Source organism: Artemia sp. Qi Xiang Cuo, chromosome 5, assembly GCF_049724085.1.
Source record: "Artemia sp. Qi Xiang Cuo chromosome 5, ASM4972408v1, whole genome shotgun sequence".
NCBI classification, from domain to species: Eukaryota; Metazoa; Arthropoda; class Branchiopoda; order Anostraca; family Artemiidae; genus Artemia; species Artemia sp. Qi Xiang Cuo.
This window is the reverse complement of record NC_142798.1, coordinates 26,291,174-26,307,674: the sequence shown is the minus strand read 5'-3', so window position 1 is coordinate 26,307,674 and position 16,501 is coordinate 26,291,174. Positions and strand designations below refer to the sequence as shown.

The following is a 16,501-nucleotide window of genomic DNA, read 5'->3' as shown; positions in this document are numbered from 1 at the left end:
TAGCGGCGCTCGAATTAGCAAAACTTCGAGCAGCTTTGCTCGAAATTTGGCTATTAGAAATAGATTTGTATCCCCTCATAGATTTGGGTACAATAGATAAAATGGGAAAAAGGCTCGATCAAGAATTGTAAAATAGAAAAAGAATACAGTATCTAGTTTTTAGCAAGTAGAAGCAAGTGCATAATTAGTAGTTTTAGTGTTAGTAATAAATGCAATGTAGTAGTGCCGTATATTACTAAATATTAAAGTATTTGTACCGTGAATTGAAAGAATAAAATAAAAGATAATACGTAAAGAAAAAAAATCTAGCTGGACCGATGAAATGTTTGTAGAAACAGAAGAATTTTAGGCATAAAAGTAGCAAATAGGGTCCTAATTCAGCCTTACTACAGGTACAGGCTATGGACTTATTGTTCAAGGATAACACTGCTACAATTTAGCAAAGGAAGCACATAAATTGTGGTCCGAACAATTATAGGTTAGAAGCTGCCATTTCCGAGTGTTTTAGGAGTAGAGATGCTTCTAAAATATGGCATTTTACGACGTAATAAGCAATAGAATTACCTTTGTTAAAGCTAACAAATACTAGGTTAGTTATGTAGTTTCACAAGCAAAAGGAGGGAAAAGATATATAAATATATATAATTAAAGTACCTGAGGAAAGGGACGGAAAAAACGAGAAAAGTAACGTTATAAGTAAGAAAGCAAATGTGGAAGCTTAGCAAAAGTCGCCGAAGGAAGCAAAAAAAAGAGTTGTTACCAAGCTCTGATGGGAACTCTGCATAAGGCGAGAAATTCAGTGAAAGAAACCGTTAATCACAGAAAATGGAGGCATGGGGATAGGTCTTAAAAGGGTCTCCTTTACCTACACAGATGACCTTCATCTGAATAATGTTGTTAGAAAAAATTCAAATTCTGAATTAGCTCCGCGAGATGAGTCACAAAAAAGTTCAAACTTGAATTTTAAACCATGGCTGTTTTTGAGCCATGTAGATTTAAAACAAGACAGTGTTCATACTTGTTTACATAGAATATAAGCCCACATTAAGACAAATAGAGAAGACAATGCATCCTATTGGGATAGCTAATATTGATAATTCTAGTCCGCTCTTACGGTTACTCAATGACGAATCATCCTCAAGTCTACTCTGATTATAAATCAGTAAAGTTTAGTCGAATATCAGGTAGAGTGTATATCAGATAAAACACGGTCTGATAGTACAAATCAAATAGAGTGAATTATATTCAAATTAGCCTACACGTAGATTGTACCAGTAACTAAATAGAAATAATATTACGGAAAAAAAATAATAAAACGAGTAAAAAGCAACTAAAGAAATATATATATTTTCTTTTTTAATCAGTATATAAATAACATTAAGTTTTCTTTCAAATATATATAGCCATTAAAAAATATTACCATCACCTTCTCACTTTAAATGATAACTCCGATCTGAAGTGACATCATAGATTCTCGTAAAAATTTTGTTTCCAAAACGAGATAAGACTTCTCGAGCGGTATAATGTCAAGACTTGTCAAAACAAATTAGGCTTCGCTTCAAAAGGAAAAAGGAAATAAGTAAGGCCACGTAACTTTTAAATGGGTTTAGTGAACCTAATTAAATTATACATATTTAGAATCAGCATTAAAAGGCGATTCTTTTAATATGTATATTGAAAAAAATTATTTTTTTCTTTCGGGGGGGAAAATTTAAAAAAAAACGAAGGAGGTTAGTTTACTGAAATAGGGTCATTGGAAGCTAGCAAATTTGGAGTCGAGCTCAACCACTGCTGGCCTCTCGTTGTTAAGTAGTTAAGTTGTTAAGTGGAGGTGAAACTTTCAGTCGAATTAAAAAAAAAAAAAAGAAAAAAAAAAAATCTTTTTTTTTTAAGAATTTTTAAAAATAGTATTAATAAGAAAAACAGCAAGAGTTTACATTAAGTGCACTACATGTACAAGCTATCTGTAATCTTATTATAAATAGTTATAATCTGGGAGAATATTTTTTTTACTGGTTACAAATGGTAAGGGGAGGAAAAAAAGAAATTTTAAAGAAGCGCGATGAAGATTTAATCAAAAATTAGAATGGGCTTAGAAATTAAAAAGAGTGATAGGTAAAGTAAACGAAAAGCGAAAAAAAAATTTTAACCTAAAAAAAAAAACTTACCAGGAGGTAAAACCCCACAAAAAACACCATTAAAAATCAGCCAAAAATTATCCCCAACGTCACAAGAAAACCACAGTAGTTCAAGATAATTTTAACTCTAGCGATGTATTGGATCTGAGAAAACGAATTGGCACAGGAGATCCCTAGTTTAAATAATTGATTTTCACCTGTGCCAACCCAAACACCCAAATCCCAAGTCGTCGAACCCTAACAGAAACTAAACTAATCCACTTTTTAATTGAAAATAAAATATAAACTTTCACAACAAAAAAACTCGCAGTAATGAACATAAATTCATTCTTGTAATTCTCCCAGATACAAGCTTATCAATAAACCGCAGATACGGAGCACCGAATTCAAAGTTATTTAGCCTTACAAGGGAATTTTTGCCTCTGTTTCCGTGGCAAATAAAATGGTAATTTGAGCTAGTATAAAATTGGAAAAAAGTATATCGTAAAAATTGAATTTTAAGTAATATATTAGAACTAGCAAATGCAAGTAAAAACTTAATTGTGTTAAAAAAAAAAAAAATTAGCTGAAAAACTTCAGTACTTTTCTAACACAAAAACTTTAGAAGAAAAAATTTTAATAATTTCAAAAAATACAGGTTGCAAAAATTAGACACCCCCCCCCAACCTCTTAGAAATATGGAGATAATGAATTTCATCATAAAGGGCAATCAGAATAAAAACTTGTTAAGGTTATTGAAAAAGAACATGAAACATATAAATATAGGCTTAAAAAAAAGATATATTTTACTTAAAAAGCATAAAAGACTTTAAAAAAACCATAGGCTCAATTGAAATATCAAAAAAAAAATAAAAAAAATGGTTCAAGTTAAAAATATAGACAGACGTAAGTAAAGTAAAAGAAATTGGGTGACAAAAGGACACAAGTAGAAGTCAAAATTTAAGGCAAGACAACTTAAAGTTGGGAAGTTAAAGCGAAAACAGTTAAGTTCGCTTATATGTCTTAAAAAAAAAAAAAAAAAAACTATCGTACGGAAAAAAAAAAAAATGGAGATAAGGATATATTCCTTGGAAAAGAACCACCTTTTTACTAAAGGGAAGAGCCTATGGGAAGATTTTAGCTACAAATAAAAAGTGTAGATATACATAATATATTGGTGTGTCTCGTGTTCTTAATAAACCTATTAGATTGAACAGAATCACAAGGAAAACTGCTGTTGAACCTACCAGGCGCTTTTTATGGTGATCAAGCACCAAATAGATATTACTGAGGTGAGGGCACAATAAGAAGGTAAAAAAAGTCAGAAAATTCCATCTCAAGCTTTTTCAAACTGATTCTCAAGCTACAAATTTAGCTATTGTTGAATATAGTTTTGAAAAAAAAAGATATATATTCTTTTAGAAAATTATAAACCTTGAATATGTGAATTACTACAGTTAAACCTAGTATTATGCAAAAAAAAATTCTTCTCAGGTTTTTGACAACCCTTGAGCACACGTAGCGCGTAGCGCATAGACGTAGTGTGAGTTTTTTTTGCGCATCATAGCGCATAGAACTGTAATTATATTTGCAAACTCGTGTTACTAAGAAATGAATAATAAATCGCTACCCGGAAAAAAAGACTTACCTAGATGGAAATAGAAAGAACCACATATTATAAAGGCTTATTAGCCTATACTTGGGGATATTTCATAACTACTATCGTGGTTCTGGGATTGTTTATATGGGGTCTTAAATTTTGGTATAATATGAAACATCAAACCCTCGAGGGGAAGGATATAAGAAACCCTGTCTGCAAAAAACCATAATCTAACGTTAAAAAAAAAAAAAAAAAAAAAAAAAAAAAAAAAAAAAACTTATCTACAACCACAGACAATTCGATTGGCACTATGATTTCATGAAAATGGAAGTAAAACAGAAATCGATGATTGTTTTGAAGCGATTTTATTACTGTGTCACAGTAATACTTGTTACTAATGTAAATAAATTCGCAATTCGAGTGTTTACGGATGAAAAAAAAAAAGAATTATACCACTTTTTACGTTGCTTTGCAAAAAATCAACGTTTAAAAACAAAAAAAATGTTTGATGCTTTAAAGTATATTTGTTACTTGTCATAATTGTGTAAGTTATTATACAATGCTTATTTATATATACGCTTTTTGAATTTACTTTAAATTTTAACTAGTGATGTAATGTTATATGTAAATGTTTGACCTCGAGTCAAAGTATTAATATTTTTATTTTGAAAAGAATGATCCAGCAAGAAACATAACATTTCGATTTAAGCGAGATATTATTTTGGAGTAATTAAAAGAGAGAAAAGTAATGAAAAGAATTAAACTTTACAAAATTGAGTTTTTCTTTCTACTATATGTGTAAAATTTTATGCTTTATATGTATACTAATGTTAATATTTATTTTAGATACAGCCTTAGCTGATTTTTTTTTTTGGAAATCAAATTTTTCATAACATTTTTTTGGATCCATTTCTCAATCATTTCTTTGACGCATTTTTGGAAAGTAGCAAATTTCAAAGCCAGTTCAAATATATCCTGAAACTATCATCGCTTACTCAATCAACTGAAATTTTGCAAACTATAGTAGCAATACAGACTTTACTACAAGTTCGTCCGAAAGTGAGATAAAAACAGAACTTAATTTAGGCCTAGAAAATGTGCTACATAGCCAAATGGCTTATGTTATTGAAATATGTGAAAAAAAATATATGTGAAAATTTAAAAGTCAATAATGTTATATGTAATTTAACCAAGGCATTTCTAAAACAAAAAAAAAATAAACAGTATATCAACCACATCACACAGATAACTTAAATTATTACTTGAAATTAAATTTAACTAAAAAAATTCATAAAACTTTTCGAATATAAATTTAATTCAAGCAAAACCACTAATATTATGTTTAACCCGCTTGGGGTCAAGTAAAACAGAAGATGCATATGAAGAGGGTAAAAAAAAGTGTAATTGTCAATTCTAGAGACAGAGAAAAAGAGAAAGAAGGATGAATTTCAAATTGAAATCCTTCGACAGAAGAGAACATGGCCTATATTGGACCAGAAACATTACCCTAAGGAAACCCATTGAGGGTATATGCAAATAATGAACCAAAGATGGCAGCATAATAACTGTAAACAAAATTAAGTTGTTTTAAAAGTAAAATATTGAGAATTGGGACAATTCTTCTTTAAATGGAGAGTAATGTGGTAAAGATTTCTAATTTAGTTAATTATTAATTTAGTAAAAATATATGACGCAAATATAAAGTTTTGAAATACCACTTTTTATTAAGATAAGAAACATATCCTGCTAAGTTCTGTTTAACGGGAAATTGAGAAATTACCACTTCCTAGCGATTACGTGGGACGGTGTGGTTGATAAAAATGTATGAAAGCTACATTTTATCGGAAGGGAAAATCTTATACTATCTTTATGCCGGACTGACCTCTGGTCCGTTGTTTTTAGAAATACCTTGGAACTTTGTTTTATCATTGTAAGTTTCTAAATATCTATTTACATATTATTGTTGTTTTTGAGACTTGGGGTCTACTTGGGACAGCCAGTCCCAGTAGACAGAATATATCCGATTATATTATAGGTTAAATGAATAAAAGTATTGTATTTTAGACAACCTTTCTACAATCTACTTTTAGCTTCTCGAACATACCCAGTCGGTACGCCTCATTAGTTCAGTCATAGCCTAAGGCACGCTACCAAAGTTTAATTACCTTAGGGCCAGAGTTTATCTCCCCTATAAAGGGAGAATAAAGGCATCTACAACTACAACCCCCAAATACCATAGAATAACAACTTCACAAGATATAGAATTGTCGATTTTTTATTGATGTGTCCTCTGTCAAGTGTCAGTTTTTGTCCCATAGTTAGTAAGTGCTTAAATGTTAAAGTTGGTAATAATTGCGCAAATTTTTGTCAGTTTCCTTTTCGTGCATATTTTTCTCCTTCTATTCATTCTCCTCTTAGTGTGTGTATTTTTCTCTTTCTAACCTTTAAAAATGTGTCTTTTTTTAGTAAATATTCTAATGAAGTTTCTCTATCAGTACAGAGAAGTGCGAGTTTTTAACCTTCAACGCACCTAAAAATGAATCTGTGACCCTTGGCAATCATGCAGTCCCTGCAGTGTCTGATCTACGATATCTGGGTATCATGATTGCAGAAACGATCGGTAAAACCAGGCAATCCATCGTCAAACAAACAACCACCGCCATTAAACGTGCTTACGGGTCTGTAGTGCCGAATCGCGGACGCTACTCCAGGAAATCTCTAGCCTCACTTTATCGTTCAGCTTGCCAGCCACATTTAATCTATCTTGCCAGTGCCTCCCATATGCTGACAGTGACAGACTGTGAAAAAATCCGAAAGTGCTACTCTAAGTCTGCAAAGTGTTTACTGTATATATCCAAGCGATACCGGAATTCTCGACTGGAAAAATATGGACTACCGGAGCCATCCAAGGTCGACCATTCGGGACAATTCAGTGTTCAAAGTCAGATTGATGAGACGTCGTTTTTCACCTGCATTTGTTTGAGTTTCGTATCTTTATTTTTATTTTTTGAAGTTGGTTTCCTTTTTTCTTTTTTGTTGTGCTCCACTATAATATTTTTATAGATGGTGGGTAATTAAATTATTATTATTATTATCTCATTCTTGAATCGTGGGTTTAATTTAAATCTTTAGTAGTTTTATTCGGAATCATTCCTTAACTATTCAACTAAATCAACATCTATTTGGAGTTATGAAAGCATGGTAGTTTAGCCAGTTCGTCTTCAATTCACTCGTATTTAATTTCATTCCTTAAAAACATATTTAATGAGGAATGATGGAACTTGAATTGTAATAATGGTGTCTTAATAAAATCAGTCCGTAAAAGCAATGAAGTAAAAAAACAAACAAATTTTTTCAACTTACAGTGAGGAGCAACATTAAAAACAGAAATTGTTTCGTACTTCAGGGGGGATTCCCCCATCTCGACAACTTGCTCTTCACGCTAATATACGTCACCCAGGAACATCTCCATATGTAAAATTGAATCATCAAAGACAAAGTAAGAAAATAAAAAGAATTTCGTATAGGAATTCTAGCCATTTCCCTCGTGTAAAATTTCCCTTGAAATCTCATCCACGAAAACCTTCTCCCCACGGAAAATTCTCTCTGTAGACCCCCCCCCCCCCAATAAGTTTACCCACCCCGACAAATGTCTGTTTAATTTCCCAATAACAAATGCTATATGTGAATAATAGGAAAATTTCACTACTTATTGCCCTTCCCTCAGGGGCCTTAGGGGGTCATGTTCTCCCGAGAGGCATGGTTATTAGAACTTTCAACAATGTTGAACAAAATGGCCATCTCAAAATTTTGATGAGATGGCTTTGGGGAAAAACGGCGCGGGATGGGGGGGAGGGAGCTAGTTTCCCTTCAATCTTTTTGATCTCTCAAAAAGGCACTAGAGATTTTAATTTACACTTGAACGAGTCCTCTCCCAACCTTCTAAGGACCATTGGTTCGATACGATCACACTGGCGAAAGGAAAAAATAAATAGACATGTTTTCGTGATCTTTCGTCGGTAATAAAAATATAAAAGTCCACATTTTTGAAGATGGGAGCTTTAAACCCCTACAATATAGTTCTCTGATATGATGAATCGGATGGAACATTTTTGATTAAGATTTCTTAACATTTTGGGGTTGTTTCTTCCCTTTCTGGAAACTCACGTGAATTTTCTCAGGCTCGTAGCTTTTAATGGACATCGTTAATTTTAACATATTTTATATATTTGGAATCAGCATAAAAAGTCACTTCTTTTGATGTATCTATTATTATCAAAATTCTATTCTTTAGACTTTTCAGTTACTATTGAGCCGAGTCATTCTTTACTTACAGTTCGTTACCACGAACTGTTTGATTAGCTCGAAAAAGCAGTTATATTTCCACCAGCAATACAATAATTATTTTCATATCTCTTTTCATCCATTCAGGAAAACAAATCTAACTATTCTAGTTTCCCTTCTTTTTCGTGTAGCCTATATTGCAAACTTCCTGGCTTTTAATGAAAAGCTTGAAAGTTTTCATAGTTATTTGAAAACGATGTCAAAATAAAGTTTAGCTAAAAGCTATAGAGAAAGAAGTAAAAGGCTTTTCTCTTCTTAGAGTTCCTATTTATGCGAGTGATTGTATTTTAAGAAGACCTCGGCACAAAAGATGTGTATATACGTGAAAAACACTCATCAATCGTCGCTGATTGAGGGAAAAGTGTCAATTAATTTGTGCATTTGAATACCATATTTGTTGTTTTGTTTCGATGTTTTGTAATCTCCAGTGGTTTCGTGTTGAAGTGAACTCCAAATACCTAGGTTTAATCAAATTAGTTGGAGAAAGCCGATAGCTTCTGTTTTTGAATTACTGCTTAGAGGTGCCTTTTTTGTCCTTTATTTAAATGAGGATAAACGATAGTCAAGAATTTCCTAAGAGGTTAAACTTAGTCAAAGCACAGTTTTACCACATCTAAGATAAATATACCTTAATTTGTTCTGGATATTTGACAATTAGAGGGGGATGATGACACCCGTGGTCTTTAAAACCCCTTCCAGCTAATGGTCTGCAATTCCTTATCCAACTGATGGTCTGCAAACTCGCTAGGAGGAATAGAAAGAAACAAATATGGTTTGGAAAGCTTCAAAAATGATGCGCTCACATAAGAACTTATTTCTAGCGTTGCAAATTTTGAGGGATACAATTTAGTGATTGTATTTTTGGGAAGAAGGAATTTCGGACCAAAACACTGATAATAATTTTTGTTATTATCTTCAATGCATTCGAAAGAGTTGTTTCTATTTGCCTAGCGTTACGTGGGAATTGCCCAACATCGTAAACAAAAGGTTGTTCTTGCTATTAAATCACACCGACAAACTACAATCATCAATACTATAACCAAAAAACATTATTACTAATAAGCTTTCAAGTTTCAAATGAAATGAAAAACGAAAGAAGTACGGAAATATGCCAATTCTAGTAAATAGAACAAATACAACAAGTACATAAGTCTTATGAACTGTCGAAACACATAACGATGCCTAATTTAGAATTATAAGTGAGGCTGCCAAGATTGGGCACCAGAGACAAAGTTTAGCCCTCGACCCTACTGCCAATCTTTAAAATTTTTATAGCAATATCGATGTAAATGAAGATGGCAGATGATATCAATGGCTCTGGATCTCTGTTAGTTTTTTTTATTTTTTTCAGAATATCCTTTATGATCTCCACAATCCAAAATTTTGTTCTATTTGTACTCGCAGAAGAAGGTGAAAATTATTACAGATCTTTTTCGAGAAATTGGCAGTATCAAAAATAAAAAAATCCTAATTATGAGGTTTTTAAATCCCTAATACTCCAGAAAGTGTGTGAAAAAAAGAACTCAACCGGAAATAAATTGCAAGAAAACTTATTTTTTGACTATCCGACTCAGAAAAATACGCTGATTCTAAATATGTAAAGTTTGCTCATCTAGCTGTTTCACAAATATGTCTTTTTTTAGCTTGAGGTTGATTTTGCCTGCCCTCACTGATGCGATGTGGTGTCTAGTTGCAGAGCAGCAGCCAACCGTCGAAGATTTGACAAAGCATATAAAAGCATATAGTTATCGATGGTGGGGCACTGCTTCACCGAATCCTTTGAAAAAAACTCCACTTATGATAGTACCTGCCGGAAGTAAGTTGACTATGTTGCATGGAAATACGGGGTTCAAAGAACGTCGGTGGTTTTCGACGGATACGACCAAACATCTTCAATCAAAGACATCACCCATTTGAGACGGAAAGGGACACGATTGTACCCACAGATCAATTTTAGCAGGAATATGGTCTGTTCTAAAAAGAAAGAAGTGTTTCTAAACAACTTCAAGAATAGTCAAGCAATCATAGCAATGACCAGTGAGCACATGACCAAAGCTGGGTGTCAGGTATACCAGAGAGAAGGTGACGCTGGTCTTCTCATTGTTCTAACTGTAGTTCGATCTGCTTCTTTTATGCCAACTGTTCTGGTTGGAGACGACACATATCTGCTTATACTCCTGTGTCAACATGCACAGACAGGTAGCCAAGTGACCTACTTTTACTCTGGGCCTCAAGCTGGAATATAATTGGGACATAAATGCAACGAAACTCAAATTTGGATCTCATATATACAGCACAATCTTGTATGTCCACGTTTTTCTTGAGTGCAATTCAACTTCTCGTGTCTATGGCATTGGGAAAAGTAAGCGGGACTACAGCTTCTGATAAAAAAATAACAATTTTTGCGAATCCGCTAAAGTTTTCATGGACCCACTATCCACCAAGCGCGACATTCCCGCAGTTGGGGAGAAAGCAACGATGCTTTTGTATAAGTTTCCAGGCTCAATTTCAACCCTCAATCAGTTGCGTCATCTCAAATTCATCGAGAAAGTTACAGCATCTGCTTCGTATCTTGAGTCTAAAGTTCTTTCACCAGTGATACTTGCAGCTTCAATCATTTCGAGTTTATTTGAAAGTTGAATCATGGAAAACCCTGGAATGTAATCTCGACCCTGCCCAGTTCCTTTATGTAATTCAGAATGGATTATATCGCCCAGTTTTGGCGAACTCCCCACTGCCGCTAACTCTCTCCTTGCAGTTTTTCATTGTAACTGCAAAACCGACGGCTCAAATATGCGATGCACTTGCAAAAGAAATGACATGAAATGCACCAGGGCCTGTGAACCTTGCAAGGGAACAAGTTGTGCTAACTGTGTTATAACTGAGTTTCTCGGAGTTGATGATCTGGAAGATAACGAAGGTCTACGACTAGTGTATCGTTTTTTGTTTTTTTTATCACATATGTATGTTATAGAACTGAAAAAGTCGATAATGTTTTAATCATTAGTTAAACCATTGAAATGGGTAATAGTTGTTATTCTACATTTTAAGACCAGTTTTATTCAGATTCAGCGTGGTTTAACACTGATGAAAATAAATAAATGAAAGTCTTAATTTACGTTCAGATAAAGGCGATTTTCATAATCCTCTTGATCTAGTACCCTATTCTCAACATCAATTTTTTGTTGTGCCCTCTATATGAAAATACGAATTTCACATCCTCGAAATCAGCCTCAGCCTCAAAAAACCTAATTTTTAGCCTTACCCTCAAATAAAGATGATTTTCATAATCATCGTGATCTAGTGCCCTATTCTAGACTTCAATTTTGTTGTTGTACGCTTTTATATGGAAAAATGGATTTTACCTCCTCAAATCAACCTCAGCCTCAAAAAACCTGATTTTTTGTTGTGAGTTCCGATAAAGAAGATTTTGAGAATCAATGTGATCTAATACCCTATTCTGGACATTAGTTTTGTTGTTGAACCCCTATGTAAGGCAGCACGAACTTCACCCCTCAAAATCATTCTCAACCTCAAAAAAACATCCTTTTGAAGCAGCTATATGAGCAAACTTTGCAGATTTGGAATCAGTGCATTTCTCTGAATCCGATAGTCAAAAAATCATTTCTCTTGCAATTTGTTTCGAGTCAAACCTTTCTCTCTCTGAACTATAAAACGAAACCAGTGGTCTCTAATGTCTTTTTTGGGTCTGTCTCGTCTACTCGTGTAATTTGAAAAGCCATTGTTGCATGGAATAAATAGTGCAATTTAAACTACAGTTTCTGGTACTGGACTCAAAAACATGGTTGCCTGATACATTTTTAAGCCCATGGTCTTCCAGAATTTTACTTTTTAATTTAGACAATCTCTCTGGATCAAGCATCGGTCCACCTCATGCAATGTTTTATGATTAAAGTATAAGTTTTAACTAAATTGGTTAAATACCTCTACGGAACACTAAGGCCTTATCAGCCTTTTTCAGTCCAATTTTTATCGATTTAAAGTGTTTTCGCTTTTATTTTAAGTTACGTTATATATATACAAACTTGAACAAAATAGTAACTTACGTACCAGTGACAGATATTATAACAGGCATTTTCCTTCCTGTTTTCAATTTTTTCACAAATTATTTTATACAATCCTTTATGCGTTTTTAAATCAAGCAGCTTCTATAATGTCGTTTAGGCGACCTTCCTTCAGAGCTGACGGGAATTTAACAGTTGTGAATATTCATATTAAAGCAAAAGTAATTGAAAATATATTTAATGTGATTCTTTTAATCAGTTTTGTGTTAGTTTTAGAGAAACGAGGGGTTTAAAACAAGTATGTAGTCACGTATCCATATCCGAGGTAATTAAAAATGTGAAAAGGGCAAAATATACGCGAAAAGGCAAAACATAGGCAAAGCATGTAAAATATATTGCGAATTATAGGAATTACCGTAAAATTCTTGAATTTCAGAGGTGCTGAGGAATTTCACCCTGCACACAACCACTTTAAAATCAATATTTTTATGAAAGGTATGCTAATATTAAGTCACAATGTCGGGGGAAAACAAGACAAGTATTTAAACATTTACTACAGGCGATGAAACTGATTGGGAGTAAAGAACTATGCAGCAGCTCCTTAGATGTCTCAGGTAACTGCATTTTTAGATTTTACACTATAATGCCGAGGTCACCAAACTTTTTTCACTACAGGTTACAAAACTCACTTGCGAAAAATTCCAAGATAACAAGTAATAGTAATTTTTACTTAATGTCATTGTTTAGGGTAGTTTTATTTTACATTTTCTTCCCAAGATCCCAAGCTGAGGGCTAAATTCAATGACCTTCTAATGACCTTAATATTTTCTATTCATTCCTTAAGTTTGCAGTCACTAAATGCATAAATATAGCATTATTTAGCTACTTATGCTCTGCTATGTAGTGTGTACACCCCTCAAGAGTTGTTTGTGAACCCTTCAAGGGGTTCAAAGACTTTGATTTCCAAATTTATCAGTTTTAAACTTTTTTCTACCACTAGGACAACAAGACAAATTCTAATGATGGAAATACTATATGAAACTACGGAAACAATTGTATGACCCTGGTTACAAGACCATTAAGCTTTCAATTTAGTTGAAAAATAAAAGTTAATAATCTAAAAATAAAAAAATCATGCTAGAGCTTATTTTAAATTAATCTATATTTCTAAGTAAAAAGTTAAATCTTCCCGGCTATTTTGTTTAACTAACTAAAAAGAACTGATTATTTCTTAGTCTCACAATATATCCCCCTCTGTTTAAGTGACAAATGAGCACGGATTTCTTCTTCTTCTTCCACATAAGCAGCATCTAATTGCTTGAAGTGGCATCATCTTGTTAAAATGTCAATGGGTTTTTATTTCTTGTAGATGCACAAATCAGTAATTAAGCCATTTTATTCAGATATCCGATGAAAATTTTTTTTTATGGTAGACCTTAGAATATAAATAAAAAAAGATAAATTAAATTCAAAAGAATTTTAAGATAAACAATTTGCTCTTTTAAAGATACAATAAAAAGATTTCTGATCGATTTTAAATAATGCCTGGAAATCCAGCTCCTCCTTCATGGAAAATTCACTTCCCCCACGAAAAGTCCTTAATGAAAAGATCCCCCTACGTAATTCCCCCACCAGAAGAATACCCCGCCCTAAAAGTATCTGTATACCCCACAATAACCAATACTATATGCAATCAATTGGTGAAGTTCATAGCTTGCAGCGCTTCCCTGAGGACTGTGGAGGGTTAAGTCATCCTCAAAAACAGAGTTACTAGATTTTTCGACTATGATGAACTAAATAACTATCTCAAAATTCCATCAGGAGACTTTGGGGAAAAAAGTGGCGTGGGAGGGGGCTTGGTGCCCTCCAATGTTTTCGGTCACTAAAAAAAGGCACTATAACTTTTGACATCCAATCAAATGAGCGCTGTACCGGCTCTCTAGGATCGCTCGTTCGATACGATCACCCCAGGGGAAAAAAATAAAATAAACACGCATCCGAGATCATCCTTCTGGCAAAAATTCTTCATTTTTGTAAATGGGAGCTTGAAACCTCTACAGTATGGTTTTCTGATATGCTGATGTTGGGATTTTCATTAAGGTCAATTGAAGTTTTGGGGGTGTTTCCCCCCTTTTTCGAAAATTGAACAAATTTTATCGGGATCGTAACATTTGATGGGTAACATTAAACTCTTTGAATATTGTATATTTTGAATAGTCACCGAAATTCGATTCTTTTGATGTCTCTATTGTTATCAAGACCCTGTTTCTTAGAGTTTCCGTTACTATTGAGCCGCATCGCTCATTACTTACAGTTCGTTACCACGAACTGTTTTAAACTCCGTCTTTGCACCTGTCGTGAAGATTTTCTCTTAATATAATACAGTTTGACAGCACCTACCGTATACTTGTAGTCTGACAGAAAAGCTTTTTGGAGGTTGTGTTCCAATTTGACAGTCGTACAGACCAGAGTCTTTTGGTTGAACTGATTTTATTTGTAAACTCCAGTCACCTGCTGATTGACTATAATGCGCTCCAAACCGAACGTCTGTTGTATACGTAAAATGTCCCACGGTGAGGACATGAAGGTCTCTATGACGAACCCATGAAACCTGAAAATAAATATTTCACTAGAGTTAAATCAAATATCTCTTTCTTTCGTTTGCTGCCATTGAGACTTATTGACTCTATACTCTATATTTTAATGAGCAAGTTCTTTAAGATAAGGATTATTTCTCGTAAATGATTAAAAAATACACGTTGAATTGAGTTGAACTGCAAACTTACTCTTTTCTTTTCTGAAACCGATTTGATGAACTCAGTGCTGCAATGAAGTTGAACAAACTATAAAGCCAAAAGCTTATCAAGTCTTCAACAACCTATTCACCAATTCATTGGGAGAATATAATAAAAACCACTGATTTATCCTCTGTGTAGCTTTACTCTGTTCTTAGCTTCATTGAGTAATCCAATCTGGCATCTGTGCCACTCAATTTGATCAATTATTATAATATTGGATGCATTTCTAGCCTATACTCCATGAATTTTGTTTATTCTTGCTGCAGTTTTAAGGGCCTCAAAGTCAGGTTGCTGTGAGGATTATGCATGGGTGGGGTGGAGGATATTTAAAAAACCTCTTATAAAATTCTTTTGCAATTTTACATTCTTTGAGTCTGTACATCGACGGATAGTTCTCTTTTCCTACATTTTCTAGTTACGCCCATGCGCCCTAAGGGAACATTTCAACTTTTTCATAATATTCTAACCTTTTCTTCCACTATTTTAAAGGCACTTTTCTTCCTTATTGCTTTTTTCTCTTCTTTTGGAGTTCCTTTGTCGATTAGCTCAAGCTTTTACAGTTGCTTAGATTTTAGTATCGAAGCTTTTGATTGACAATCCATTTATATTTTTCAGACTATAGGTAGGAATATCCAAAACGAGAAAGTATTCTGATCTTCTTACTGACTTTTTTCTTTTTTTAGATACGCAAAATAATATGCACATTTTCATAGGAAAAAATTTCTGGAGCATAATTAATACAAACATTGAATGTTCTTCGGCAAATTCCTCTACTCCTATTTGTATGAAGCTCTAATTGAGGACTGATAATTTAATTTATGCAAGTTAAGGAATTTCAAATGTTCCTTTACAACAATATTGAAATGAATACTTAAAATATTAAGCAAAATGTCTTTGGCGACCCCCTTCCTGGGTTGCCACTTTGAATCCTCCCAAATTGCAAGAATCACGTAAAACTGGTAAATTTTAATTTGTTGTACTGCTAAAATGACCTAACAATGACCTTTTCACTGGTGAAAGGTCCTAAATGACTTAACTCTCCCATTGAGTCAAACCCGAAGAAGCTGTTTTGACCTAATAGACAACAAATTGAAACTATCAACAGAAATATATTTTGTTTTCTGCAAAATATTCTGGTAAATTTGTAAATTTGTGTACAGTTACTAACAAGCTGATGTCCGTTTTTTGCAATTTCAGCAATTTCTTCTAAGTAGGTGCCCGTCACCACTTGTCGCTTTTTTTTTCGTTTTTTTTTCCTACACTGTCAAATTGTTCCGATTCCTGCTTGGTCTCCGGCGTATAACGTTGGATAGGTGGGGCGGCTTTGTCCGAGGGTTTCTTTGGGCATTTGTTCGAATATTTTGAAAACAAAATGTTCGGTTCACTTCCTCTTCCCTTATAGAAGTGAGATAACCCCTTGACTTGAAAAAAATAAATCTATAATGTCACATGTTATATATGACTAAAATTTCTGAAATTGTTGGTCCAGAAACACAAAAAAAAACACACAACAAAAAAGTCTGACGACCCCTTCTGTACTTCAATGAAATAGCAAGATTTCAGAGAAAATCCTTCCTTCACCCCACCTATGACTGGTATGGTAGGTGGATTTGTCTG

At 33.6% G+C, this 16,501-nt stretch overlaps 1 protein-coding gene across 2 annotated transcripts in view; it reads right to left on the bottom strand.

The window, feature by feature from the left end:
- LOC148951983 (uncharacterized) overlaps positions 1-16,501 on the bottom strand; it is a 583,729-nt gene that overhangs the window by 131,359 nt on the left and 435,869 nt on the right. For both annotated transcript variants that reach the window (XM_089089456.1, XM_089089457.1), the window contains exon 9: positions 14,487-14,697. In XM_089089456.1, coding sequence (XP_088945582.1) covers positions 14,487-14,697 — 211 coding nt within the window. The remainder of the gene's footprint in view (positions 1-14,486; positions 14,698-16,501) is intronic.